The sequence below is a fragment of the Mixophyes fleayi genome, chromosome 2, assembly GCF_038048845.1.
Source record: "Mixophyes fleayi isolate aMixFle1 chromosome 2, aMixFle1.hap1, whole genome shotgun sequence".
Taxonomy (NCBI): domain Eukaryota; kingdom Metazoa; phylum Chordata; class Amphibia; order Anura; family Limnodynastidae; genus Mixophyes; species Mixophyes fleayi.
In genome coordinates, this window is record NC_134403.1 from 291,852,448 (window position 1) to 291,879,170 (window position 26,723).

The 26,723-nt window shown below is 41.2% G+C and overlaps 2 protein-coding genes across 2 annotated transcripts in view; both read right to left on the reverse strand.

The window, feature by feature from the left end:
* Positions 1–14,694, reverse strand: part of LOC142139094 (amine oxidase [flavin-containing] B-like) — a 57,577-nt gene extending 42,883 nt beyond the window's left edge. The window contains exon 1 of the mRNA XM_075196387.1: positions 14,549–14,694. Coding sequence (XP_075052488.1) covers positions 14,549–14,594 — 46 coding nt within the window. The 5' untranslated portion in view covers positions 14,595–14,694. The remainder of the gene's footprint in view (positions 1–14,548) is intronic.
* Positions 14,695–24,571: 9,877 nt separating this feature from the next.
* The window catches only part of LOC142139096 (amine oxidase [flavin-containing] A-like), a 74,345-nt gene continuing 72,193 nt past the window's right edge, over positions 24,572–26,723 (reverse strand). The window contains exon 15 of the mRNA XM_075196388.1: positions 24,572–26,160. Coding sequence (XP_075052489.1) covers positions 26,005–26,160 — 156 coding nt within the window. The 3' untranslated portion in view covers positions 24,572–26,004. The remainder of the gene's footprint in view (positions 26,161–26,723) is intronic.

Here is a 26,723-nt window from a genome sequence, read left to right on the forward strand (position 1 = left end):
GGGCTAGTGTGTACTTCTCTCTATAGTTCTCCATTTGGATTTTGACCTCCTTTCTGGGCTTTAACTGGACACTGGTGCTTGTCCTCTGTGGGCTTCCCTGTGGCACGTCTTACCTCCATGATACCCAAACCTACACTACCTTGTAGAGGTGAATACCTCTGCAAGTATGTTCTGCAAGTATTAGAGATTCATAACTGTATCACGGTCACAACACTATTATTGTGCATACTTGTCTACATTTGGCAAGCTGTATCCGGGAGATGGGCATGTCTAGAGGGCAGGAGGGGGCGGGGCACTGCAAAACGCATCATTTTGGCCTCGTCCGCGACAAATATGCCGTTTTGTCGCAGGGCCAAAATGACGCGATTCACCGCAAATCCCGTCATTTTAGCCCCGCAATTGCAGGATGTGGGAGATTTGCCAGCTCTCCCGGGAGTCCGACACGATTTTCGGGAGTTGGCAAGTATGTTATTGTGATCCTTTTCACCTGAAGTCTATATAGTTTGTGTTACTGCAAGATGCAGGCTATATCTTACCTCTCTTTATATAAAGCACTATTATAACAACCTTGATTGTGTTACGATTCCTAGTAAACTCAGCAAGCAGCCAAGGAAGTATAATACAAATGTCTTTATTCCAGCAAAATATATAAGCAAGGATTCAGTTCCAGGAACATGCAGGTTTTCATAAACAGGTATAAGCAAAATATATAAGCAAGGATTCAGTTCCAGGAACATGCAGGTTTTCATAAACAGGTATAACTCCCAACATAAACATGAACAGGTGTGGCAGGAAGGTACACAGAAATAACAGGTTCCACAGAATGCTAATATAGTTTGAATGCAGGGATAAGAAGGGTGAGTTACCAAATTCCAGGATGCAAAAGTCTTGTCCAAGAAGCAAACAGAGTCCAGGCAAAGTAAATGTCACAAGCAAACTTGCATAGTCCGGTAATCAGGCCAAGGTCTAAGGTAACTAGAGGTCAAGCAGTATCCAGTATTCAGGCAAGGTTCGGGGTCACGAGCAGACAAGCATAAACGGTAAACAGGCCAAGGTCACAACGGGAGATCAAATATCACCAGAATCAAACTGGAACAGGGGGAACACAAGCAGCAGCCAGGTATACAAGGATGAACTTTACAGAGCACAGCTTGAGGCAGGTATTTAAAGCAGTGCGACATGTGCAGTTCTAATTAGGCATAATGCAAGGTGATTAACTCCTTTAGGCATGTAGAAAAGTTCAGGAACAAAACAGCAGCACCTCTGGTGGTATAAGGTACTGCTGCTAGATACAAATAACAGGCAGAGTTGTAACAGATTGCAGTTTCTTTATTGGTTCCTTTACACACACACCTACTTCCAACCAATTGGTCTTGATTGGAGCTTGTGGACACACTTGTTTTTTGGTGCACCATACTGTATGCAGTTCCTCTCCAGAAGTCCTTTCACAATAGAGAACAGGACTGCAACTATTTATAGATAACTTGAATCCCAATGTATAGATAACAACTTGACAATTCCCAAGAGGTAGAAATACAGATAATGATAAAGATTTGCACAGTTCATATTCTTGATAATTCAGATAATTCAAAGAACATCAGTTTTTGGATTTCATGTGACTAGCAGCACATAAGTAAAACAAGTTCATGCAGGTCACGGCACAAGTTTATGTCAGTACTGAATCAGATGGAGCGGTGATCATAAGTAGGGATGAGCGGGCTCGGATATCTGAAATCCGAGCCCACCCGAACCTTGCCGATCCGAGCCGGATCCGAGACAGATCCGGGTATTCCCGCCAATTGCAAAACTGAAAGCGAGGCTCCGAGTCATAATCCCGTTGTCGGATCTCGCGATACTCGGATTCTATAAATTCCCCGCTGGCCGCCGCCATCTTCACTCAGGCATTGATCAGGGCAGAGGGAGGTTGTGTTAGGTGGTCCTCTGCCCTGCTATATCCTGTGCTGTGCTGTGCTGTGTCCAGTGGTGCTGTGTCCTGTGCTCTGTCCTTCTGAGTTCAGTGGTGCTGCTGGGTCCTGTGCTGTGTCCTGTTCAGTCCAGTGGTGCTGTGTCCTGTGCTCTGTCCTTCTGAGTTCAGTGGTGCTGCTGGGTCCTGTGCTGTGTCCTGTTCAGTCCAGTGGTGCTGTGTCCTGTGCTCTGTCCTTCTAAGGGCATTGTTATTTCCCCATTATTCCCAAGTTATAAAAATTATAAAAAAAAGAAATTAAAAAAAAATATCCAAAAACAATCCTGCAGTATAAGTCCATTGGTACTGCAATATTACAAAGTTCACTGATTCTGCAGTATAAGTCCAGTGGTACTCTCCTGTGCCGCATATAATTTTTAAAGGCTTTGCTGAGTGTGTGTGGCTTAGGGGTACGCTCTCTTGTGCTACATATAATGGAAAACAAAAATTTGGAGGATAAAGCTGCGAGGAAAAAGCTCAGTTTTTCTAAAAGACCCGCTGGTGGGCATGCTGATAACATCTGGTCCGGACTGAAGGACCTGCCAATCATTGCAGACATGTCTACTGTTGCTGCATTGGATGCTGTCACAATAGAAAAAATGGTGGAGGATTATTTTGCTGACACCATCCAAATAGACATGTCAGACAGTCCATATTGTTACTGGCAGGAAAAAAAAGGCAGTTTGGAAGCCCCTGTACAAACTGGCTCTATTTTACCCGAGTTGTCCCCCCTCCAGTGTGTACTCGGAAAGAGTTTTTAGTGCAGCGGGGAACCTGGTCAGTGAGCGGCGAAGGAGGTTGCTTCCTCAGAACGTTTAAAAAAAAAAGATGTTCATAAAAATGAATTATCAATTCCTCAATCAAGTACAGCACTGCCCTCCAGATAGTACAGAGGGACCTGTGGTTGTGGAGTTCAGCGGGGACGAATTGATAATGTGTGAGGAGGAGGAAGTACACACTGTAGGGGGAGAGGAATCAGAGGTTGAGGATGAGGACGACATCTTGCCTCAGTAGAGCCTGTTTTGGACTAAAAACAATATTGTGAGGTGTGAGGTGTTCAGAATAGACTGGGAATTAGTGGAAATGATTGTTATTGAATGTTATTGAGGTTAATAATAGCGTAGGAGTGAAAATAAACCAAAAAACTTGATTTTAACACTTTTTATGTTTTTTTCAAAATAAATCCGAATCCAAAACCTTTAAATCCGAACCAAAACCTTTCGTCAGGTGTTTTGCGAAACAAATCCAAACCCAAAACCTCAAGGAAATCCGAATCCAAAACACGAGACACCAAAAGTGGCCGGTGCACATCCCTAATCATAAGTCCCAATACCTATGGAAGCTGAAAGGTTTCATAAAGGCACAGAACTGTTACTTGCAATAGAATTTGTCCATTTTGTCACCCAAAATATAAATCATTAGCCATGAAATAGATAGCTGCATTGAAACCCAGCACCATGGCTTGCAGAAAGATGTGCTCACAATCAGATCAGCAATTACCAGCAACGATGTGGACTGGCTAGGAGAAGTTCAGCACTGACACCCATAGATAACTGGTCTCATAGCACCAGAACAGCAAACACAAGGAAGAAACTGATGAGCTGAAATGCTGTCCAGCCCTGACACAATCACAATATATCTCTGTCTGCAGTACATAATCTCCTCTCTGGATGCTTTGACTGTACCAGATGCTGCCTGCAAAGGGTTGCGTCTGCATCATTTGTCCTGGATCCAGCTGTGCCTGGCCTTTACAGTCTGACTTTTCCAGCAGTCTGGTGCCAGTTAATTAATTGTTTGCTTTCCCTGGTCTCACTTTTAGTACTCCTGTGATCTCTACCTGATTGATCTCCTCATAAAAGACTTGTCCTTGGCTTATCAATTCGTACTTTTTAATGAGACCCCAACTTCAGTGTTGTTGACTTTGCTTCTGTTTGCTCCTTGGTATCATTGTGGATCTTCCGGTTTCTGATTATCCAGCGTCTGCTGTTGCTGTTATTGGTGCACCATTAAGTTCCTGCTATCTCCTGAGGATATTTCAGCATCCAGCTTCTGGGTGTAAGTCTCCAGCTCCTCACTTATAGACTGTGCCTCTGAATATTTTCCTATATTCAGTGTCTGCTATAGCTGCTACTTGTCCAGCACCATGTTCCTGCTATTTATTCAGTGAAGTATCCGTTTCTTATTGTTGCAACTACTTCTTCTGCCAATATCTGCTGCCTATTGTGTGAGCTACTACTGACATTATATTATTGATTTTATTGAACTCTGCATCTGTTACCTGTGATGCCTATGGCAGGGTTTCCCAAACCCAGTCCTCAGGGCTCCCTAACATTGCAGGTTTTCCATATCTCCTTGCTGGAGCACAGGTGTATTCATTACTGACTGACACATTGTAACAGATCCACAGGTGGTATAATTATGTCACATGTGATCCGGTAAACCTGCACTGTTAGGGAGTCCTGAGGACTGGGTTTGGGAAACCCTGGCCTATGGACTTATGCCATCTATATTAATCATTATCTGCATCAAGTTATTTATCTTGAAGTTCTGTCTTTAAAGCAAAAATCACATTTTTCATTTTCAACAACTCTGTTATTCGCACACTGGGAACTCTGACACTGACAACGCAATAGGATGCACTGTGAAAACCATGAAGAGAAGACAGGTAAGGCACTCATGTCTCCTTAATACCATCAATGCCCAAAGTTCAGCAGGTGTAGATAACCCTCCTAAGCAAATGCAGGAACCTAGTACACTTAATAATATAGTGGTATATAGCAGCCAGTGAAACCAGACACCGCTAATGTAGGCACACAGAACAGCAATAGTTCAGTGCTTGACAGCAGCAGGTGATACTGGACACAGCCAATGTCGGAAGAGAGCACAGTTCAACAAATATAGGAATTAGTCTTAAACGCTATACAGAGGTACTATACCAGCACAGCGGCATGTAGTAGCAAGATGTCCAGATTCACATAGATTTCAGGAAAATAAATACATCATAATCCAACAATAGAGGATCAAAATGGCAGCAGTGGTCAATACAAAGCAGGACCACGATACAGGTAACAGGACTGCTGGATACTGGACTGAGAGACTCAATCATCTGGCGAGCACAGCATTATGTTCATCAGACACACATCAGATTAACTCTTCCTGTGTTTTAGACTCAAGCTAGCTGCCAATATAGAAAAGGTTTGTGAGCAATAGCTTGTAGCAATTTTCCTGGAGCGGACGTTCTTATTAACAAATGTTACTCTAGGTCTTCAAGCCTCAGATGTCACCAAAGCTGAAACAGTTAGTAACACTTGGTGAGGAGAGCAAGGAGAGATACCAGTACTTATATTTGCATGATGACTGTCTTTGGGTCCTTGGGACTTTATCACTGGTTCATTTACTGATCTTTTATGTCTGAAGATTTATTATGCTTCATTTTTTTATTATAAATACAGCCTTTATTTATGGCTTAGAATTCCTTTAAAACAATATTTCCTTAGACATGCATCTATACAGCAACAGTTTTGTTAAACACAGGACAACTGATACCGTATGAGAAAAAGAGGAAAGATTTATCATGCTTTAATACGCCTTATGCAATATGATTTAGGTGTCAAAAATAGTGGTATTCAATACGGTCAGCTTGGCACTACCCACTACAGACAACATTGTAGCATTATGGGGCCACATTGCAACGTGTTTTTAATTTTAATGGCACCAACATATTACACAGTTCCTTACAAAGAATGTAGTCATTCATGTCAATCCCTGTCCCGGTGGAGCTTATACTCTAAATCTCGCACACACTAACATTAACTTACCAGTATATACGGAAATATACATGTAGGGCCTGAGTCATTAAGGAGAGCAAAGCATAAAAAAGGAGTAACATTTGCACCTGGTCAAAACCATGTTGCATTGGAGGGGGAGGTAAATTTAAAATGTTGGGACAGATTTATACTTGGGGTAGGACATGTCCTAGATCAAATTTAAATTTCAGTGTAATAATAAAGCTATTAAGTATTTGTGTGCTAGCTGAAAAAACAGCCAGTATTTAACTTATGTGCAAAATCATAAACTAATTTGCACCCCTTAAATTGTAACATGGTTTGTCCCAGAGAACATTTACTCCTTTTTTGCCTTAATGACTCAGGCCCGTAGTGTCCTAAGGCTATATGGTAACAGTAGGTGCATAGTTGTCTACTTCCGGGAGACTCCCAAAGTTCTGGGAGTCCTCCCGGACTCCCAGGAGAGCAGGACAATCTCCCGGATGCCGGCCGTTCGGTAAATTAAATGTAGGGGCGGGGCTTAATGACGTGATTCACACGCCATCATAGAAAATGGCAATGGCAGGTTCGGGGGCGGGACCAATGACACAATTATCCAAGCCCCACCCCCACACACTCTCCTGCTCCCTAGACCTCCCGGAAAAGGATTTGCCACGGATGGCAAATATGAGTAAGTGGCTATGTCGTGGAATGATAGGACTATATGATGGCATCGCGGATGCCATGTGCTGTAGACACACATACATAAAGTGCATGGCAAATGCCTAAGATCTTGGCACATAGATAAACAAACTGTTAAATACATAAGGATTCTCATAGATTGATGAATAGGTTTGTGAAGAGCTGGCAGAAGAGCAGGGGAAGCAAATTACGGTTTCTTCTGATACAGCTATATTTTTTAACCCCTATGTGCTAAAACAAAAAACCCTTCATTAAAGGGCTTTAATAAAATCCACTGCTAGGAAATCAGCTTTCCCACACTAATTATAGCTAAATGAATTATTGTACAGCCATGCCACGTAGCTGACAGTATGGAATGCCTTTTGTTCCCTAAACCAGAGCAAGGGCGGATGCAGAGAACTGCAAGACTCTTTGAAGGAAGCTTTACAGCAGTGTAAAAGTCAAATGCTTTTTAACATAAAAACTAAATTAAAATGCAGCTATTATTACACAGCAGAACACTGCAACACTGTGATTCAACTGACTGCCCTGACCCTCTTATTGATGACTGATGGGCAATAGTGTTAGCTGAGCCAACTATCATGTTATCAAAAAAATTTCTCTGCTCATTTTGTCATTTCAGGCAAACTAAAGACTTTGTATTGTATTCCAAGTAGTTATACAGACAAATAACTACAAAAAGATAACAAAAAGCAAGTGACAAAACATGTAAACATGAAGTTGCTGTCAATGTTTGGTTCCTGTCAGAGTTGTTTCACAACTATCACCCATATATATTGTAACACTAATCACTATTAATCTATCAAAAGTGCAACCAAGGGAGTCAATCAACACTTGCTGTAAAAAAACATCAAGTGATATATGGTTCCAACAACATATTACAAGGGTAGCGAATGTAGAATTCCCCAAACATGTCAGACTATTATGACAATTTAAGTAAATTATTTGTTCAAGTGCAACACAAATCACATATTATTAAAGTATGATTACAATACATTAAAAATGTAGAAAATAATCTACAAGCATTTAAATGAACTATAATACTAGGAAAATTGACTACTAAAAAGAACACCAGTTTTTAGTAGTTTGTAGTGACAGAGAGAAATGGCAGCGAGTGTTTGGAAGTTTAAGGGAAAGATAAGATATTGTCCAATAGAGAATAAACTGGGGTTTTATGACAGCCAATGGCAACTGGCAGACAACAAGGGGAAAAAAATAAAAGAGAAGCACCCAGGTCTTCTGAAACTCCACTGGGTGGCCAGAACAGTTAACAGGACCCTCTTCATGTGTGATTATTAAAGTACAATGTGGTAATTTCAAACTGTTGATTGATAAGAAGTCACTCTAATCTGTAAAAGTATTTATAAGACATATTTGACTGATCTGCTTCTGTATCCCTTGAAGACTTGAAGTGGAGGGTGGATAAGTGACAGAAAGTACCCATATTCTGGGTGGGTACAGGTAAAGATGGAAATCCCAGTAGCTGTGAAAGAAGAGCCTTCCAAAGTGTTGGTTCCAGCCTTGATCATTACACATTCTTCGTGACCACATCAAGTGAGTACCAAGGCTGTGAGAAATGTTTGGTTACTGGCAGAACCTGAAAAGGCTGAAGTGAACTCACTTCTTAACCAAAGGGGCGTTACAAATTTAATTACAGCTGGATTTTCATTGGCCACCTTAAGATGACCAAATACAATTTGGGCTGTCAAACTGAGCAGACTGTCACTTGCAGCTATTCAGCCACTCAGACCACGGGTGCTGCCAATCCAATCATTTAAGCCAAGATGTGAACATAGTAATTTGGTTTACAAAGTACAGTACTCATGTGCTACATACTTTTCATTCATCTGACATGCAAAATTGCTACACAACGAGTCCCAATCTTGTAAACTAAGGTGGTTTCTGAGAACAAAGGAGGTGGAAAGAGCTCCAAAGCTTTTCAGCATAAGGAAGGTGCACCTTGGGAAGGTTTTCTCTACAGTACGGAAACCACACTATAGGTAATAAACGGTGTAACACTAGTGGAAATAATGTAATTGATGGACATTTTCACTTGGTATAAGGGGCAATCTGGGCTGGGGGGCATGGGGGCATTTCCCCCCCCCCCCTGGCTGGTCCCTAAGTGTGCTACCTTGGGCTGGGTCACTGGGCCACCTGCATTATTTTCCCTTGAAAATGTTCTTAAAAGGCTGCTATAGTAGAGTCTTGCCCCCGGGCTAAAATTTTCCAGTCCTCCCCTGCTTGGTATGGCAAATTGTATTACAAACTGCAACTCACTTTTATTGCTTCTGTGCATAGTAAAGTGTTGTCACAACAGTAGCACCCCCATGTGGCTGTACATTGGAGAGCAGTAGAGGTAAATCATGCAATTTCACCATGTACTGCTATCAAATAATATAGTACATAGTTTAAGGTTTGAGTCAATGTTGTCCAACTAGGGTTTTAGGGAATAAGGGCTTAATTCGACACCACAATTGCTGCATCTCACTTATGACCAAAATGTGGACTGTGATCAGTATACTGTACTTTTTGGTCCTGTTGTAGTCCCCTCCCCATGTAATTTTTAAGATCTTACAATTATTATATACCAATATGTGCATATACTGTGTCTTCATATTAAATACAATAAGATGTCTGTTAAGGAGCTGTAACCATCCTGGGTAAGAGTAAACATCTGCAGACCAGCAAGGAAGGGGTGAACCCTGGAACAATACCCCTAAAAAATAAATCAACATTGATTACACTCCTGTGTTGGAGATCCAGGACAATGTTCCTACAAAATAAATCACTATTGATTAGGTTCCTTTCAGGTGATGATTTGTGTGAACCTGGAATCTGTAGACAATGTGGAGCCGCCACTGGCACAGGGTCTGACACAAAGATGGGCAGCAGCTGAGCCATGTACCAGCCTTCAGGTTTAATCCAGGGAGAATGCCAGAGTTAATCACATCCACAATGATTACCCTCCTTTGTCTGAGATTCATAAAATTGCCTTGCTAATTTTGATGATGATTCAGCTCCTCTTGAAAGACCAATTGTGTGAACATAATATACTCAGAGAGTGTCGAGCTGCTGCTGGACAAGGAAGACTGGATTGGGGACTATATAAAGAGCAAATGCTGCTGAATCAAACACACACTCGGTATCTTGAAAAAACTGAGTGTCAGGGCAGGCATTAGGTTATGACTCCAGCTGGACAGAATATTGGAGGACTACAGAAAGTCTGCAAGGATTGGAGAGTCCTCTTCATCTTCTGGAACCCCTGTGGATCCTGTGGATCTTGTGGATCTGAGTGTCCGCAAAAGTGGAGTGTCAGCCTTCTACACGGCTTTGCAAGGGGAGAAGCTGCCACGGAGCTGATACAAGCCAATATTGGATACCCCATGGTGGCCTATAGAACACGGATATAGTGTTGCATTTATACCCTTGAATGATGCATGTCCCCTCTTCCGTAGTATGACTTTAACCATTTCTTGGAAGTGCTCATTTTTATTCAGCCAACTGTGCTCAGGCACCCTTAAAACCTGGACTGTTAGAGAGAGCCTGATGACTGAAATTGGAAACCACTTTTTTAGGTGAACAACACCTTCAACAATATTTAGTACATATTGCACATTTATTGTTCATTTTTGTCAAAACAAATATAAAACATATCAAGTTATGATATAGTAAACCTTCTAGGAAGTGCCAAACAACTGATGTGCAGTGCAAAACCAGCTTTGGAGCTGCGTGTGAGTGTGTTTTCCAAGGAGGAGCAGATGTTTGCACGAGCACTTAATTTAAGCCATTGGAGAAAGCAAAAGTTCCACTGTGTATCAGCTCTCCCAGCAATATAGGGCTTCATTTAGAGTCAGACGCAATATGTGTCTAAGACTTATATGAAAGAGTAGGAGTGGGAGTGTGCCGCAGCTGGGTAGGGTATTACGAGTGGCATGAAACCCCAGTCCATCACACTCATAATGCCTTACCAAGCTGCAAGCAGTTCCTGCAGCTAGCTAACTACTTGCGCCACCTTATTCCTGCAGCACTTTTTCAGTCTGGTTTTATGTGTGTTCCGCCTGCGTCTTGATCCAACTAGGGCACTTTTTGTGGTTAGACGCCCATAGTATCTGAATTATTCACGGTCATGCCTACATAACTCTTTGTTCCACCCTTTCCCTCGTACTGAGGCGCAAGCTGTCGCAGTGTACACTTTTGTCTAAAAAGCAGACGGAACTGCAGGGAACTGTTGCTTCCTGCGCATGCCCCATCAGTGGAAATGTGCAGGATGCGCCTGAAATGGACTTTGCGTCCGACTCTAAATGAGGCCCATAATGTTTTGCTACAACTTTGTAGAACTGCTGTCCACAGACAGAAATAGATAGCACTTGATATTGCTTATATTATAAATAGAACAGACAGGAGAAACTCAATTAAAATATAGTAAAACTACATACTGACAATTCTATTATCACACTTAACAGTGTATATTGCAGCAATGAGTACAAGTAGGTAAGCAGAAGAAGTCCATAGCAGATTGGCAGAATGAAGTCCAGACGATATTGAAAGCAGTCTTCAACAACAATAGCACCAAAACTCAACGGTTTTACAGCAGCACATAGACCACTTCCTCAATACGTGACAATTGGAAACACAATTTAGCTTAAAACAATTCTTAAACGGTCTCTGATTTGCTAACCCAATTCCCAGAACATCATCACCTTGGAGAGGAAGCACAGACTCATTGCTGGATTAATTCATATAGAGCAGTGACAGGCAGAGCCTGATCAACCACTAGGCTGACCAGGCTGCAGCCTGGGGCGCTGGGTCCCGGGGGGCGCGACACTGTGGGTATTTTTTTTTATTTTTTTTTTAACTTTTTTTTTTTTCTTCATTCATATTTTTTTTCGGGGTGGGGGAGGGGAGGGGGGTCACCGCTGGGGGTCACCGCGGGGGGGGGGGTGGAGGGCTCGACGATCAAAAGCATTGGTGGTCAGTAGTTAGCAACACACAGCCAATCGCCAGGCTGCCTGTTGTTGTGCAGCAGACAGGAAGCAGGACGTCTTCACTTCCTATCTGCTGATCTGAGGAGAGGAGCGACGCTGGCACAACTACAGGTAATTGAAGGGGGGAACTGCCCTGCATATCTATAGGGAGGGGGGGGGGAACTGCCCTGCATATCTATAGGGAGGGGGGGAACTGCCCTGCATATCTATAGGGAGGGGGGGGGACTGCCCTGCATATCTATAGGGAGGGGGGGGGGGGACTGCCCTGCATATCTATAGGGAGGGGGGGGGGACTGCCCTGCATATCTATAGGGAGGGGGGGGGACTGCCCTGCATATCTATAGGGAGGGGGGGGACTGCCCTGCATATCTATAGGGAGGGGGGGGGGGAACTGCCCTGCATATCTATAGGGAGGGGGGGGGAACTGCCCTGCATATCTATAGGGAGGGGGGGGAACTGCCCTGCATATCTATAGGGAGGGGGGGGGAACTGCCCTGCATATCTATAGGGAGGGGGGGAACTGCCCTGCATATCTATAGGGAGGGGAGGAACTGCCCTGCATATCTATAGGGAGGGGGGGGGGAACTGCCCTGCATATCTATAGGGAGGGGGGGGGGGACTGCCCTGCATATCTATAGGGAGGGGGGGGGAACTGCCCTGCATATCTATAGGGAGGGGGGGAACTGCCCTGCATATATATAGGGAGGGGGGGGGGAACTGCCCTGCATATATATAGGGAGGGGGGGGGGGAACTGCCCTGCATATCTATAGGGAGCGGGAACTACCCTGCATATCTATAGGAAGGGGGGGGGAAACTACCCTGCATATCTATAGGGAGGGGGGGAACAACCCTGCATATCTATAGGGAGGGGGGGAACAACCCTGCATATCTATAGGGAGGGGGGGGGTAACTACCCTTCATATCTATAGGGAGGGGGGGGGGACTACCCTGCATATCTATAGAGAGGGGGGGGTAACTACCCTGCATATCTATAGGGAGGGGGGGACTACCCTGCATATCTATAGGGAGGGAGAGGGGGACTGTCATACAAATCTATAGGGTGGGAGGAGGGGCTGCCATGAAAATCTATATGAGGTAGAGAGGTTGATATGTATGAAGGAGGGCAGAGGAGGGGGGCTGATATATGTGACTGGGGGAGTTTTGATGTGACGGGGGGGGGGGATAGCTAGCTAGCAGAGTGGAGGTAAGGAAGATAGCTGCAAGGGGGATGGATGCAGGGTGGGAGGTAAAGAAAATGGCTGCAGCAGGGGTTAAGGAAAATGGCTGTGGGGGGGGGGTTGTGGTTAAGGAAAATGGCTGCAGGGGGTATTTAAAAAATAGAGCAGCTTTGGGGGGCAGAATCTCATGATTGTGTGGTGGTCACATGGGTGGTCTCAGCAATCACTAGAATACTAAATAGTGAGATGGGGCTGGTAGAGGTTTGTATTTGATTGACAACAAATATTCAGATATTGCTTATATATGCCTGTCCAATGGGATACTTTTAGCTGGCCATAATGGAGTGTTTTGTTTTAACTAAAGGGCCTAATCATTCAGGGTTTGCATTATAATACATTTTTTGCATTTTCAAAAAAGGACGCCAACTTTCCAGAAGCCAGCGAGAGGATAACAAAGTTGCAAGAGAGAAGAGCAAGGACATGTAAGAGACAATGGCACAATCTGTCTAAATTTGAATGCTGGAGAATACACCTGAACATTCATATTCAGGAGTGTTCCTATACACCTATATATTCGGAGGAGGGGAGGGGGGGGGGGGCGCTGCGGCCGTATTAGCCCAGGCGGCCAAAACCCTTAATCAGGCCCTGGTGACAGGCAACATTTGCAATCCTCTAATCTTCAATAGTGTTGAAACGTTACCATTAATTTCAAGAATGTTTTTAAAAAAACAAAAAAAAACCTCGGCACCCCTACATAGATTATCGCAAAATGCCCCCTAACTTGCTCCATAATGACACCACATGACACACAGACCTCCCTCTTGTTCAAAATAGCCCACGCCATAGAGTAGGGGTGGGCAAACCAGTCCTCAAGGGCCAACAACAGTTCATGTTTTTAGGATTTCTGTCTGTAGAAACAGTTGGGATAATTACTGACCCAGCCAAATAGATTAACTCAGCTGTGCATAATTAAAGAAATCCTAAAAACATGAACTGTTGATGGCCCTTGAGGACTGGTTTGTCCACCCCTGCCATAGAGGGTGTGTAAAAGAAAAATACAGACAAAAGTATGCTGAAATTTTCTTTTCTTTTTTTTTTTTTTTTGTATTTTTAAACGCAGTGCTGTGCTCAATTTCTTTATCATTTTAATTCATAGTTTCATATTATTTCCACTTACAAAACAGCAAACTATGTGCACTTATTAATGTTATTTACTTTGACATGTAGCATACTCTCACTTGGAAAAGTAGTATTTTATTCAGAATTACTATTAATAAAATAGACAACAATATCCTATCCAAATATGGATAATACTCCACAGTCATCATGGTGCTGTAGATACTTGCCAAGAAACTTGTTTACAATACGGAATGTTCTCAATATTATATATGCATGGTATAAAACTGTACGGTATTCATGGTGTTATACATACTTGCCAATAACTGTTTACATATGGTCGGTGCTCAATATTATATATGTATGGTAAAAACTTTACCAGCGTTATACCAACAATGTACAAAGATTAAAACGTAAGCAATAAATATTGCAGTAGCAGACTGCCACTGAATACAGCACTTGCTTGTGAACATGAACATGTCAAGTATGCACGAAACGATATAAAATCTAGGAAAAAAACAAATCTCAAATCTGTACATTTAAAAACAATGCTGCTTACCACTTGCAAGCGCAAGCAAAACAAAAAATACATTATTTAGATACGTGATATGTCTCTTGCAACAGCTGGAGTGGACACACCCACCTTCCCTACAAAATCAAGATCAACTAAAACATCTGTTTCCTCTTACTTGTCAAACGTAACGACTACCCATATTTGCTTAAATTTTGCAAACGTAGTGGGGTTTTTTTTCTTTACAAATTAAATTCGTTTTTACTAGTTTTATCAATTGCAATGATTGAAGTGCATTTTATATTGACAAAGAACAAAAAGCTGATACCTGATATGCCTCCACCAATGACAATCACATCATATGTGTCTCTCATTGTTCTGCCTTCCTCTTCCCAGGAGCCTGTATGTACCTGTGACTTCTCCTTCTGCCAGTGATTACCGCTATTGTTCTTTCTACGCTGTTAACTTCCAGTTTAAAGCCCGAGTGCGCAGAGATTGGCTGCAGCTGGCGTGGGTGGAGGAAGCCTTGAATTGGAAGCTGTGCAAATATTGCACAATATCATTCATATGATCTGGTGCAACATCTTGTTTTATGTAAATGCTCCGTTTTTTTTAAAGTGGATATATGTTATGTAACATTATAACCATTAACCCCTACTGTGCATTCCAAGTAAAATGTAGCGCTATTTGTTTTACTTACCCTTCTCTTCAGCTTTAAATTGTTTTATTAGATTTTATTTTCTTATACTAAAGCAATATCCAGAAAAGCCAAATATGCATAAATAGATTTGCTTTATTTTAAAAGTGTTGTCCACCTAAATTTAAAAATGAACTACTGCCAGTGGGCAAGTAAATGCCTGGATGTCTCTTTACTCCAGATATTGTGTTCTCACTGGAATCTCTCTGTATGGCAGAAAGCACAGCAAGTTGCCTTTTGAACTTCAGTTTGGCATACTGCCCATCTAAACATGGGTTCGAGTAAAGTCCAAAACATGTATAACAGATCAGGATGACAAATGTATTTCAACCTGCAAACTTGCTTTTACTGCTATTTTTTAGTTGGAACAAGAGAAAGCATGTTTGACTGTACAATAAAGGGCAGCAGAGTGAATCATCAATTTCACTATGTACAGTTCTTGGTTTGAATTTTAAGTCAGTGTCTCCCAAGTTTTCCCAATCTGGACATCAAGATGACACCCCCCCCCCCCCCCCCCCCCCCCAGCTCTTCCAGGGCACTTTTTGCCCTCCAAAAAAAAGACGTGAAGTGTGCATCAGCTTAGAGCTGGCAATCAGTTTCTGGTGCTACACTTTCAGTGGGGCCTATTATGCACCTCGGTTTTGCACATGAACAGAGAAGACCAAATTCAGGTGCACTTTGAACAAAAAAGCAGGGTTGTCTAAAAAAATTGTGAGTGCACTCTCTTGTAACTCAGGCATCTGCATGTGTGTGTGTGTGTGTGTATATATATATATATATATATATTATATATATATACTCATCATCACCATTTATTTGTATAGCACCACTAATTCCACAGTACTGCACAGAGAACTCACTCACATGAGTCCCTGCCCCGTTGGGGCTTACAGTCTAAATTCCCTAACACACACACACACAAACACACACACACACACCAATTTATTAGCAGCCAATTAACCTACCAGTATGTTTTTGGAGTGTGGGGGGGAAACCGGAGCACCCGGAGGAAACCCACGCAAACACAGGGGGCAAGACACAACTCTGCAGCCTATTTTAAAGGTAAAAAAAAGGCAGGCGGCCCAGTGACCCAGCCCAAGGTAGCCCACTATGGGACCAGCCCGTGGGCAGATGCCCCCGGCCCAGCCAGCCCCTGTAGAGAGTGTGTCTATGCTCAGATGAGTTATGAGTTATGACTATGTTATGTCACTTAGCCAATAGAGCACAGCAGAGAATGCTGAGGGGTTCCTAACTGAGCAGGAAACTCCTCACTCAATATTACAGAGCAGCGCAGGCCGCTTCTCCACTGCCGCTCCCTATGTGCACTGCACCACTGGTAGCTTGTGGGGAGCCACTGTTGTGTGGAGGCCCCGGAGCTTTTTCTTCGGTTGCACTGCCCATGATCCACACCTGACAAAAAGTTTCAAACAAAAAGTAGGCACATGTGTTAAAGACAGTGCTGAACTTCTGTTACTCTTATTATTAATTTAAACCAGAAAGCAAGAATTCCACTGCTCGCTGGCTTCTTGCAGTTAAAGAGTCACAGCAAGGAACAATTAGGGGATCTCCATCTTAAGGGGTACCCCATAAGATGGCACAATTAAGGAGTTCTTAATGGTCTATCAGAGACAACCACATTGGGGTCAGACTGGGCATGGTCTCACAGTCACAGACGCAGATTGGCACTAGAGGGAGAAAGGCATTGAGAATCTGAGAGCTCCTTTTACCAGTTACCCCATGGATAGCCCCCTTGGAAAGACTCCCATACTGTGAGGGGGATCGCTGCACAGTGCAGCATGGCTGAGTGGGAAGTGTAGCTGGTGTGGAAACTGCATGGCAGAGGATTCCCTGCAGAGTGGCATGGAGGTCCAGAGGATCTGTCATTTTCCGTCTGCATGTTCACTGCGTGAGATTAAATATTATGAAGAGCCTGTGTGATCTGTGCCTGTGGAACAGGATACCAGATGCTGCTGGTATGTTACTGTAGCATAGTGCCCCACTAATGTGGAGCCAGTGAAGAGAAGAAGAGGATGTCACTCACGTGACCAGCAATCCAGTACAGGTAAGTGCTCCCTTCCATCTGCGCTTCCCATCATTGGCGACAGTGAGTCTGTACAGATACACTTTCAGCTAATCAGTGGACGGTGAGCCGTTTGAATTTGGCGCAGCGGAGAGACATTCGCTACTCGCTCTGATGTTAAGCCCCACCCCCAGCACTGGTCTGATTAGACCAGTACAGGACGCCAGGAAAAGAGGACATGAGAAGCGGTGTGATCAAAAAGAGAAGAAAAAAAGAAAAAGGTAACAGGTAAGTATGGTTCCCATACTGCCACCTGTGTCAGGCACAAAACCGTGTCACAAATTCGGGCACTAAGCCCATGCAGCATTATTGGACACAAGTCCCAGAGCGCTTAAGTGTATTTTGCTAGGGCCCTTAGTCATTTAGTAGTTTCAGGCTGAAAAACCTGCGCCAGCAGTATGCAGGCTTGGCCTGCAGGCACAGTTAATGTAGAATTAGCCTGTAGACATAATTAATTCAGGCACTAGGCTTCTGGAGATAATCTTGGCACTAGACCCGGTACTAGTAGGAGGTAGCCCTGTGACTGTGAGACTATGCCCAGACTGACCCCAATGTGGTTGTCTCTGATAGACCATTAAGAACTTCTTCATTGTGCCCTTGCTCTTGATCGTTAGCCCCCATTGAAGGTAGGCTTTGAGGTTCTTGCTCTTTACAGGATCTAGGAGTCAGGCAGACAAAGGAGACTGCCTCTCCAGCACAGTAACAGCACTACATTATAGCCTACTCAGGTCAAATAAGAGACGCTCAAGTGGGCAGTAAATGCTTTCGTGTATGTAGCCTAATGTATTGGGATATGGTTACTTATGTGGGTGTATCTAAGTAAATCATTTAGAAATACGATCAGTCAGTTTTTTATTTTTTTCCTATCCATAATCAGATTGGTGTGATTTAAATTTAAATTTCTTTATATGTGGATTCAAGTGATTCATTCACTGAATAGGTACTAAATATAAGTCAGTAGTTATGTGATCCAAATGCTGTTCACAGACAATTCTGATTCCAGTGTGTTCAGTTTTACGCAAAGTTGTAACTTGTCTTGGGTAAATTGCCTAAAGCTCTATGTTCAGGATCGTGATAGTAGTTGTAATTGTTGTTAACAGGATTCGCATTGCAAAAGCCAAGGGCAGTAAATCAGTCAGGCATGTCATTATTAATGTAAGAGGTCCCATGTTGCCAGATCCCCAACTCTGGTAAGTAAAGACCATTCTATCTCAGCCACCTAAAATGATTTGCATATTTGTCATAAATCAACTTCCTCAGAACGGGAGGTATGGGATCTATTAACAGAACGCTTGACTGTTGTCTGGATAAGGGTTTTTTCTTTAGCTGGGAGCACCATGCCTAAAATATACTAGATTATTTTTAATTATGTCCCATGTCTTTTCCCATAATGCCCCTCAATAAACTGCTATTTAGCAGAAGGAGTGTTATTTGTCAAATGTGAATTCTAAATATGTAATGTTGTTTATTTAATGTAAATGCTAATCATTTCATGTCGGGGCTATTTGTAGGTGGAAATATGTGTATTTTTTAAATGTGAATACAATTCACTTAATGTCAAGGCAAGTTGGGGGGAATAGATCTATTTATTAAATGTAAATACTATTAATTTTATATCAGGTTAGTTGCAGAGCCAGCAGCGGTGAATGGGCAGATAAACAAAAGTGAGTATATGAAAGATGTCAAATGGTTTAGCTTACGAGTTGTCATGGAAACAAGGCACTGCAGCATAACATGGAGAATAATTGTAAATTGTTTGTATAACCATGATTAATATAAATTCCATCGACAAAATACCTTACGGTTTAACATGTCCAATTAAGGTTCCTTATACACAATCTACAATGTAAGAAAATGATTGAAACTCTTCAACTCAAACTCCAAAAAGCAATGAAATTACGATAATTAAGGCAGAAACCTTAATGGACGTGTTCCTTGCGCAAAACAGACATGGTTTGCCATCACATCCTGTGGTTAGCTGCAGATTCAGCACTATGATGGAGTGAGATTGCTGTCACTCACAAAATGTTGGAGCCTATCCCACCTGTCCCCTACTGTTTTGATAAAGTAATTTTTCTAAACCTAGTACCCTCCATTTCCAGTGCATGTCTTTTTTTTTTTTACAAATCCCCAACTGCCCACCAGCTTTGTAACCTCATGCACACCACAAAGCACTTTTGAATAAATTAACTGATGTCACTGAGGGGCGGGAGGTTTACAATGGATTCACTAACAACTGTCTCAAGGAGAGATTAAACTCTCAATTGAGAGCAGTGCCTGGGCTAATAGTACTACAGGGTGCCCCTCCCATACCCCCAAACACTAACCAGCCCCATGTTGCTAGAAAATGTGGGTAATTTCTTCAGCTCAGAGATGAAAATCCCTTAGCCAGAGACTTAGCCATTTTTGTGCTCTCAAGTGAAGCCAGTCTGAGTACACCCAGCACAAACCTCTAACTGACATATGCAATGTTTTGAAATCCCCTATCTGTAAAATGGGGCATATTTTACCAAATTGTAAAAAAAACTAAAACTTTCTCAAAATTTTAAACCCTTAAAGGCACTCCTCAGCCCTAATAGCTTTCTTATAAAACAAACCCCAAGTCTTTAGACCTCCTGTACACTGAGTTGCGCTCTCCCCAAAAAACCCCAGAAAAACAGTGACTTTTGCAAAACAGGAAGTGGAAAAAAACTGCAAGATATTGAACTTTAGATTATTCCTAATTTGTCTTTTTTTCTGAAATTTGACATGCGGCACCTGTGGACAGTTCTCCACTCACATGCCAAATTATAGCTTAATAGCTTTAATACTTTCTAAAATGTAGACCCTCAAACACCATGCCCCCCCCACGTCTCACAAATTTCCAGGCAGAATGTTGTTTTTTAGATGTAACCTTAATATAAGGACACGACTGTGTTCTTATAATATTGTTCATTACATCTGAACCACAATACCACCACCGCTTTAATTTTGTAATGCATGACCAGAAGCCCTGAAAATGTAAAGCTGCATTTTAAAACAACTCATGAAAGAAGTCTTTGTAAGGTTTTAAGGAAGTATACACTGTGTATGTAAAGTAAAACAGGTGTTGAAATCCATGTAATAATCCTAACTAAGCTTTCTGTTGCAGGATTTATTTTAAAAGCTGACATTTAACACTATCGTGTTTAGAAATATCCCACATTGCTCGTGTGGGAAAAGGAGGCACAATATGGGTTGGTACATACCTTGATACTTTATTTATTTATTTTTAACCCCTATGTCCCTGAGCCTATTTTGGCACTTTTTGGGTTGGTCACATTCCATCATCAATATCAGTAATTTTGTTGCGCAGTAGCCACAAATCATTATTTTTCATTTATCAGAAAATATCATTAGTTTGTTTATACTTCCTTGCACCGCAATTTTTTTTTACCCAAAATAGCCCCCCAAATGTTTTTTTTTTATTTTTTTTATTGAAATTGCAAAAAAAATTAACCAAAAGCAAATATGCATATATTTTTTTTTCTCTAAAAAGTAAGGAATACTTTGTGGTTCTTGCTTTGGCATAAACCCACCTTTCAAAAAAAAAAAAAAAAAACAGGGATTCACATAGTTTTTCATTTAAAAAAATCTGCACTTGAAAATGATAATGCATTTTTTATTTGATTATTTTTTGCTAGTGTGCACAATCCCACTTGTCCTTAACACTGAAGGAATTAATTTAAGCATCCCACTTTCTCACTTGGTATGAGCGTTTGAGCTAATGCCAATTTTCATCAAGTGCATGCTGTAGTGGTTTGGTTTGTTGTCAGTGAGATAACAGCATACATAAAATAGTGACATGCAAGAGAGCAACGAGAAGCGTTACGATGTGAAATAGGAGTGTACTGGTCCGTGCACCTCACTTACAACTTAGTAAGGATGGGGGTAGCTGAGGAGCAAGGTTGGATAAAGAATTGGGGCAAGAGGGACTCTTAGAGGAGGGAAGATGAGTTTCATTTTGGAAATGTTGATCTTCAGGTACCATTGTAACATCCATGTGGAGATACAGTTGGTCAACACACGATAGCAGGTAGAGAGAAGATGTGGATTTATGTGTAATCTGTGTAGCGATGATACTGGAGACCAAATGAGTTGACCAAGCGCAGATATATAATGTGAGAAGAGAAAAAAATCCAAGAATAAAGCCTTGTGGGAACCCAAGAGATGGGAGTAGAGAGGATCTGCCCAGGGTTGGAGACGCTGAAGCAGTGGTCAAATATGTAGTGTGAGACAGGAAAGAGCAATGTCACAAAGGCCAATGAAGTGAAGGGTGTGCAAGAGAAGAGAGTACTGAAAAATTTCTAAAAGGGATCCAGGAAGCATGAGTAAGCAGAATTTTACCTCTGGACTTTACAGTGAGAAAATCAATTGTCAACAGTTTCGGTGGTATGCTGAGGCCGAAGTTGTAGAGGGTCAAGGAGGGAGTGAGAGGTTTGTGACAATCTGTTGAAGCAATAATCTCCGATTGTTTGCCGATTTTGAATATAAGGACATGTGGAATTTGTGCTCATTAATGACAAACAAGTAATGAAAGAGAAAGCAATTTAAAACCCCGTAAAAACAGACTTCGGGGAATAAATATATGATGCTCTGGTTTCAGCAACTCAATGATATTCAGTGACTTTGTCAGCAAAATTTAAAATGGCAATGTGTTTAAAGGCAAGTTTTGCCCATATTCTCATTTCCATCCTGTACTGGACCACAATCTGCTGTACAGTGGCAGAACTACCGCCATTATAGGACCCAGAAGGTGATGCTGCCAAGACACACAGCCGTGTTCTTTTGCTATTGCCCGAAAAAATGGCCACATTGGTCCTCATTGTGTATGCTATGGTCCCCTCCAATGCCTCTGGAGGATAGACCGGCATTGCTATGCCCTTTCACATTCCCCCACAAATTATTTTATGAGGCTGGATGATGGAATATTATATTCCTGCTAGTATGTGACAAATATGATGCCTTTTCCAAGCTGGGCGACCACAGTGGTAAAGGCCTATAAATATATGATTTACAATCACATTATTAAGTTCTGAATAAACTGGCCCTGGTTTGTGTCTGTCTGTACAACTGTGGTAGGGGTATATAAGCTTGGTACACACCAAAGTAATTTCAAGCAATTATCGTGAAGATCACACGATAAACGACCAGTTTGGTCGGATACTGCATTAGTGGGTACTCTCCCATGATCATGTTTTTTTTTTATAAATCTTTTTTTTTTTTATTTTGAACAAAAAAAAAAAAGTGGTTCAGGTGACAAATACATTAAATCAAACACGACACATCTGTTATACATTCTGATGTTTTCAAATACAATTGAGATATTCATGACTGTTAGGCATTTATGTTCAACATCAAATATAAGTATTGACTGAAAAATTGCGTTGCCTAAAATTCACGAAAACATTGTACTTATTCTTATGCACATACACTCATGAATGTAACAGCTTAGTATGAATTATTATCAACAGATGAACACAACTGAAATGGGGGAAAAAGACAAGGGTTGGGGGGGTAGTTGTCTTTTAATAAAATTCAAGTTAAAGGGTATTAGTCTGATCTTTAATCAACTAACGTTTTTCTGTGTCCTTATGAGTGTTAGAAGGGTCAAGCTGTCCGCCCAAGGGTTTATTCGCTTGGCTTTCCCAGAGTCAAAGTAAATTTAGATTTTTGGTTCCAGAGTTTTGGGTTTCGGAATCTAATCCAGTTGGAGCTGACATCTTTTTTTCAAACTAAATTTTTCCTTAACTTAATTGTCTTAGTAAATACCAGGTAGTATATGCAAACAGTTTAAAGATATTCTGCTGGATCGTGGGATCCAATGAATCGATATATAGGCCCCATTTTTTCTGAAACCTTAGCCCACCTTTATCTATATCTGGAAGAGTGGCTCTCCTGTCCAAATATATAATGTCTAGAATCTCCATTTTAAGCATACCCAGAGTCGGAGACGCTGGTGACGTCCAGTATCTTAAAATCAATTTTTTTGCTACCGTAACAATTACAATCAGAGCTGCTAGGACATCAGATGACGGTAAGAAGTCTTTACAGTTGGCAAAGTCAGCCAGCAGAAGAGGTTCTGCGGCCAATGTTACCTGTGTCTTGAAAGTGTAATTAATATAATTCACTGTCTTATGCCAGAATCTCCTGATCTTCCTGCAGCCCCAGAAGTTGTGTAGCCAATCCGCTCTTGGCGACTTACATTTTGGACACAGACCCGACTCCCCTTCAACCATAAAGTAGCGTCTTGTTTGTGGGATATACGCCCTGTGAACTACTTTTAAATGTATTTCCTGCAGGCGAGCGGTAGATATTGACTTCCAAATGTATTCAAAGTGACTGGTTAAAGCAACTGGATCACTTATGCTGGGGATATCTTTTTGCCATGCATCCACCGTTCGTTTCCAGGGAGTTGTAAGCTGTGTGAATGTCAGATCTGCATATATATATATATATCTAATTTTAAATTTAGCAGTTTTTAAGAAAGCAAGTAAACTTTCTAGACCATCTGGGTCCCCTGTAGATTTTCTTGGGTCTAATATCGAGTTTGCATAATGCCTGAGTTGAAGGTACATAAAAAAATTGAGAATTTGGTATTCCTAGTTTTTCCCTTAGTTGACTGAATGTGTAAATTGTGCCGCCTGGGTCGAATATGTCTTTTATCGCCATTATTCCTCTGTCTCTCCATATCAGAAAGTTGATATTTTCCAGACTAGGCTGAAATGCTGGATTACCCCAAATCGGAAGGAACTCGGTAGCTTTGAATCTCTATTATACTTTTTATTAATATGGATCCATGCCCTATTTGTATCTCTGAACATAATATTTTCAGCTAATTATGGTGGTAGCTCAGACTTAGGCAGATGTAGTAGTGCAGCCAGGGAGTATGGATAGAACATGGCATTTTCCAGGTTTCTGTCAGTGTAACAGCTGCGTTGATAAAGCCAATCTGTGATATAGCGAAACAAAACCGCACGTGTGAATAAATTTATGTCTGGTAGGCCAATTCCCCCTTGTGCTTTCCCTAGAATCAATTTGCTTCTTGCTATACGTGGTTTCTTAGAATGCCAGATAAATTTGGAAAATAACTTAGTACCATGATCATGTTTTATTGCACCAAAGTACATTGTAATGTTCGATTTGGTTTAAACTTCCTAAAAATCACGATCAAAGATGGAACGATGTCGGGCAAATGTGGAAGTGTGTATACACTCACGAGCAGCAGTGTAGGCAGATCTCTAGAGAGTGTGCAGAGTCACAATATTTTTAGTTATAAGATATGAAGAGCACAGATCTGAAGGCAAAATGTGTACACATAAATCTGCATGATTATCGGGACTCATAGTCATTGGTAAAATCGCTACATAAATTGCATCTGCAGTCATTTTCTGTAGTGTGTACTCCACTTTAGATTGATTAACTGCACTAGGGTAATAACTTATTTTGGTGAATGCTGCTGTTCACCAAATTGCTTTAGGTGACGTTATACTTATCAGTCTGGAACCACTATGACTGTTTTCTGTATATTATTCAGAAGAAATCAAAGTAAGTCATTGTTATAATAATTTTTTTTATTGATTTGAAGTATACTTCTTTATTAGATAACACTGTGAAGCTTATTTTTATTGTAAATGTAAGATTACACAATGTGGTATATAATAGTACAAAATGTGATCTTTATATATCTTATTAAAACACATACTGTAATAAAACATAAGAATAACAACTAATAGCAATTACTGACACAAAGGGGGGTATTCAATTGTTCGGCTTGACGGCCGAAATACTCGTGCTCTAAAACTATTACCGTTAATGCGGTAATTACTCGCTGAATTTCAGCTCGCAGCTCCCTGGTATTAACGGTAATAGTTTTAGAGTGCGAGTTTTTCGGCCGTCAAGCCGAACAATTGAATACCCCCCAAAGAACATTAAATCATGATCATAAATTTGTGTATTGTCAAGTCTCAGGTGACTTCCTAGTGGAAGCATAGATTGTCTTTTCTGTTACTAAATATTCTATTTTGATACATTACATATCTGTAGACTGATATTTTGAAAAAATAATAATTTGTAAACCAAAGTGTTTTAAACTGTATAAAGACATATTAATCAAACTTACAATGCTAGTGCAAATGATTCTCAAACTAGTTTTCACATTTTAGCAAAGGATTATACCCTACATTAATTCCCTTCCAAAAGTGCTTTAGATGGCTGTCAGAACCAGGGGCGGGCTGGCCCCCCGGGCCGATCAGTCAGACCGCTATTAGGGCCGGGGGGTAGGCCTGCCGTCCGCTCCCCGGATGCAATATACAACATTTTCCCTGCCGGCCTTTTCATGGGATGCGGCCGCCTGTGTGCCCCCCCGGGCTTCCCTCTCCCAGCCCGCGCCTGGTCAGAACTAATTAAATAATTCCTACTGTAAAATAATATCATTTGTTTTATAATAAAATTAAACTGTATTATTCAGAAATAATGGAAACAAACTGGTTGTTATTTACTAACAAGGTGCAAGTGTGCAAAACCTCATCAGCTCTTTATATATTTGCTTCCATAGCCTCTTGGATTAACTCTAATAACGTAAAGCAATATAAAAATCCAGTTTATAATTTATAGATCTGATGATGTATCAGAACTTGTTCCCTGGTCAGTTCTGAATTTATTTAAAAACCTGGATCGCTTACAGTATTTCTGATTCTAGTAACCTGAGGAATACCACACAGCTCCCAACGGGACTAGCAGGTGTAAAGTTAACTTGAATACTTATGGACACGCTTTACATTAGTTTTAAAATCTTAAAATTATTATCTGCTTTAGGAACATTTTGTTTTATAATTGAACTTCCTCCAATATATTTCTCTCTCATTCTTATCGGTATCAATGAAAAAAAAATGGAAATGATGTTATGTTTTTAAAATTGCAGAACATTTTATTTTTCCAAACGGCATAGTAAAATCAGTCGATTCATGACAGGACTCCAAAACATGGATTAAACTCGACCGATGAAGCCTTTTTTGTATGCAGCAAACCCAAGAGCAGCTGCCGAGATCAAGAACGTAGAGTAGCCAACGAACTTAACGAATCCTTTAGCCGATGGCAGATTTCTTTCCAAAAATGATGTATTAAATGGCAGTGCTGGAACATCCTAGAAGGGAAATTAATATTTTTGAGAATTTACTTAACTGTTGTCTGGGAAATACATGTACTAAATATGGAGGAGAATATTTTTATATCTTAAAGGGGCTGTACACTTTTAGATTCTACAGAGAACTATAGGAAAACCTTAGCTCTTCAGTGCTTTTATGCCAGCTCTATATTTCAGTAACACAGGATGAGGGTTGCCAGGTGGCAGGTGAAGTGTAATATTAAGGAGGGGTTTCCAAAAATGGACAACTCCTGTAAGAATAATTGTCTGACATATGATCATAATTTCCTTAATACGACATGAATGGCTCGTGTAGGTCATGAGTTTGAAAATACACATAAAATAGCCATGTGACATAAGTGGTGTAATTTTGTTTTTGTTCACATGTCATCTACACATAGTGTGGGCAGTTGTTGTATATCCAATACTTATGAGAATGCAGATTTACTAGGCAGTATATTCCTTTCCTGGACAAATATTCACAAAGTACTGGTTCCTGCAGAATAAATAGACTACATTCACTTGAATATTGGTTCAGTCCACCAATCAGTTGCCTCTACTGT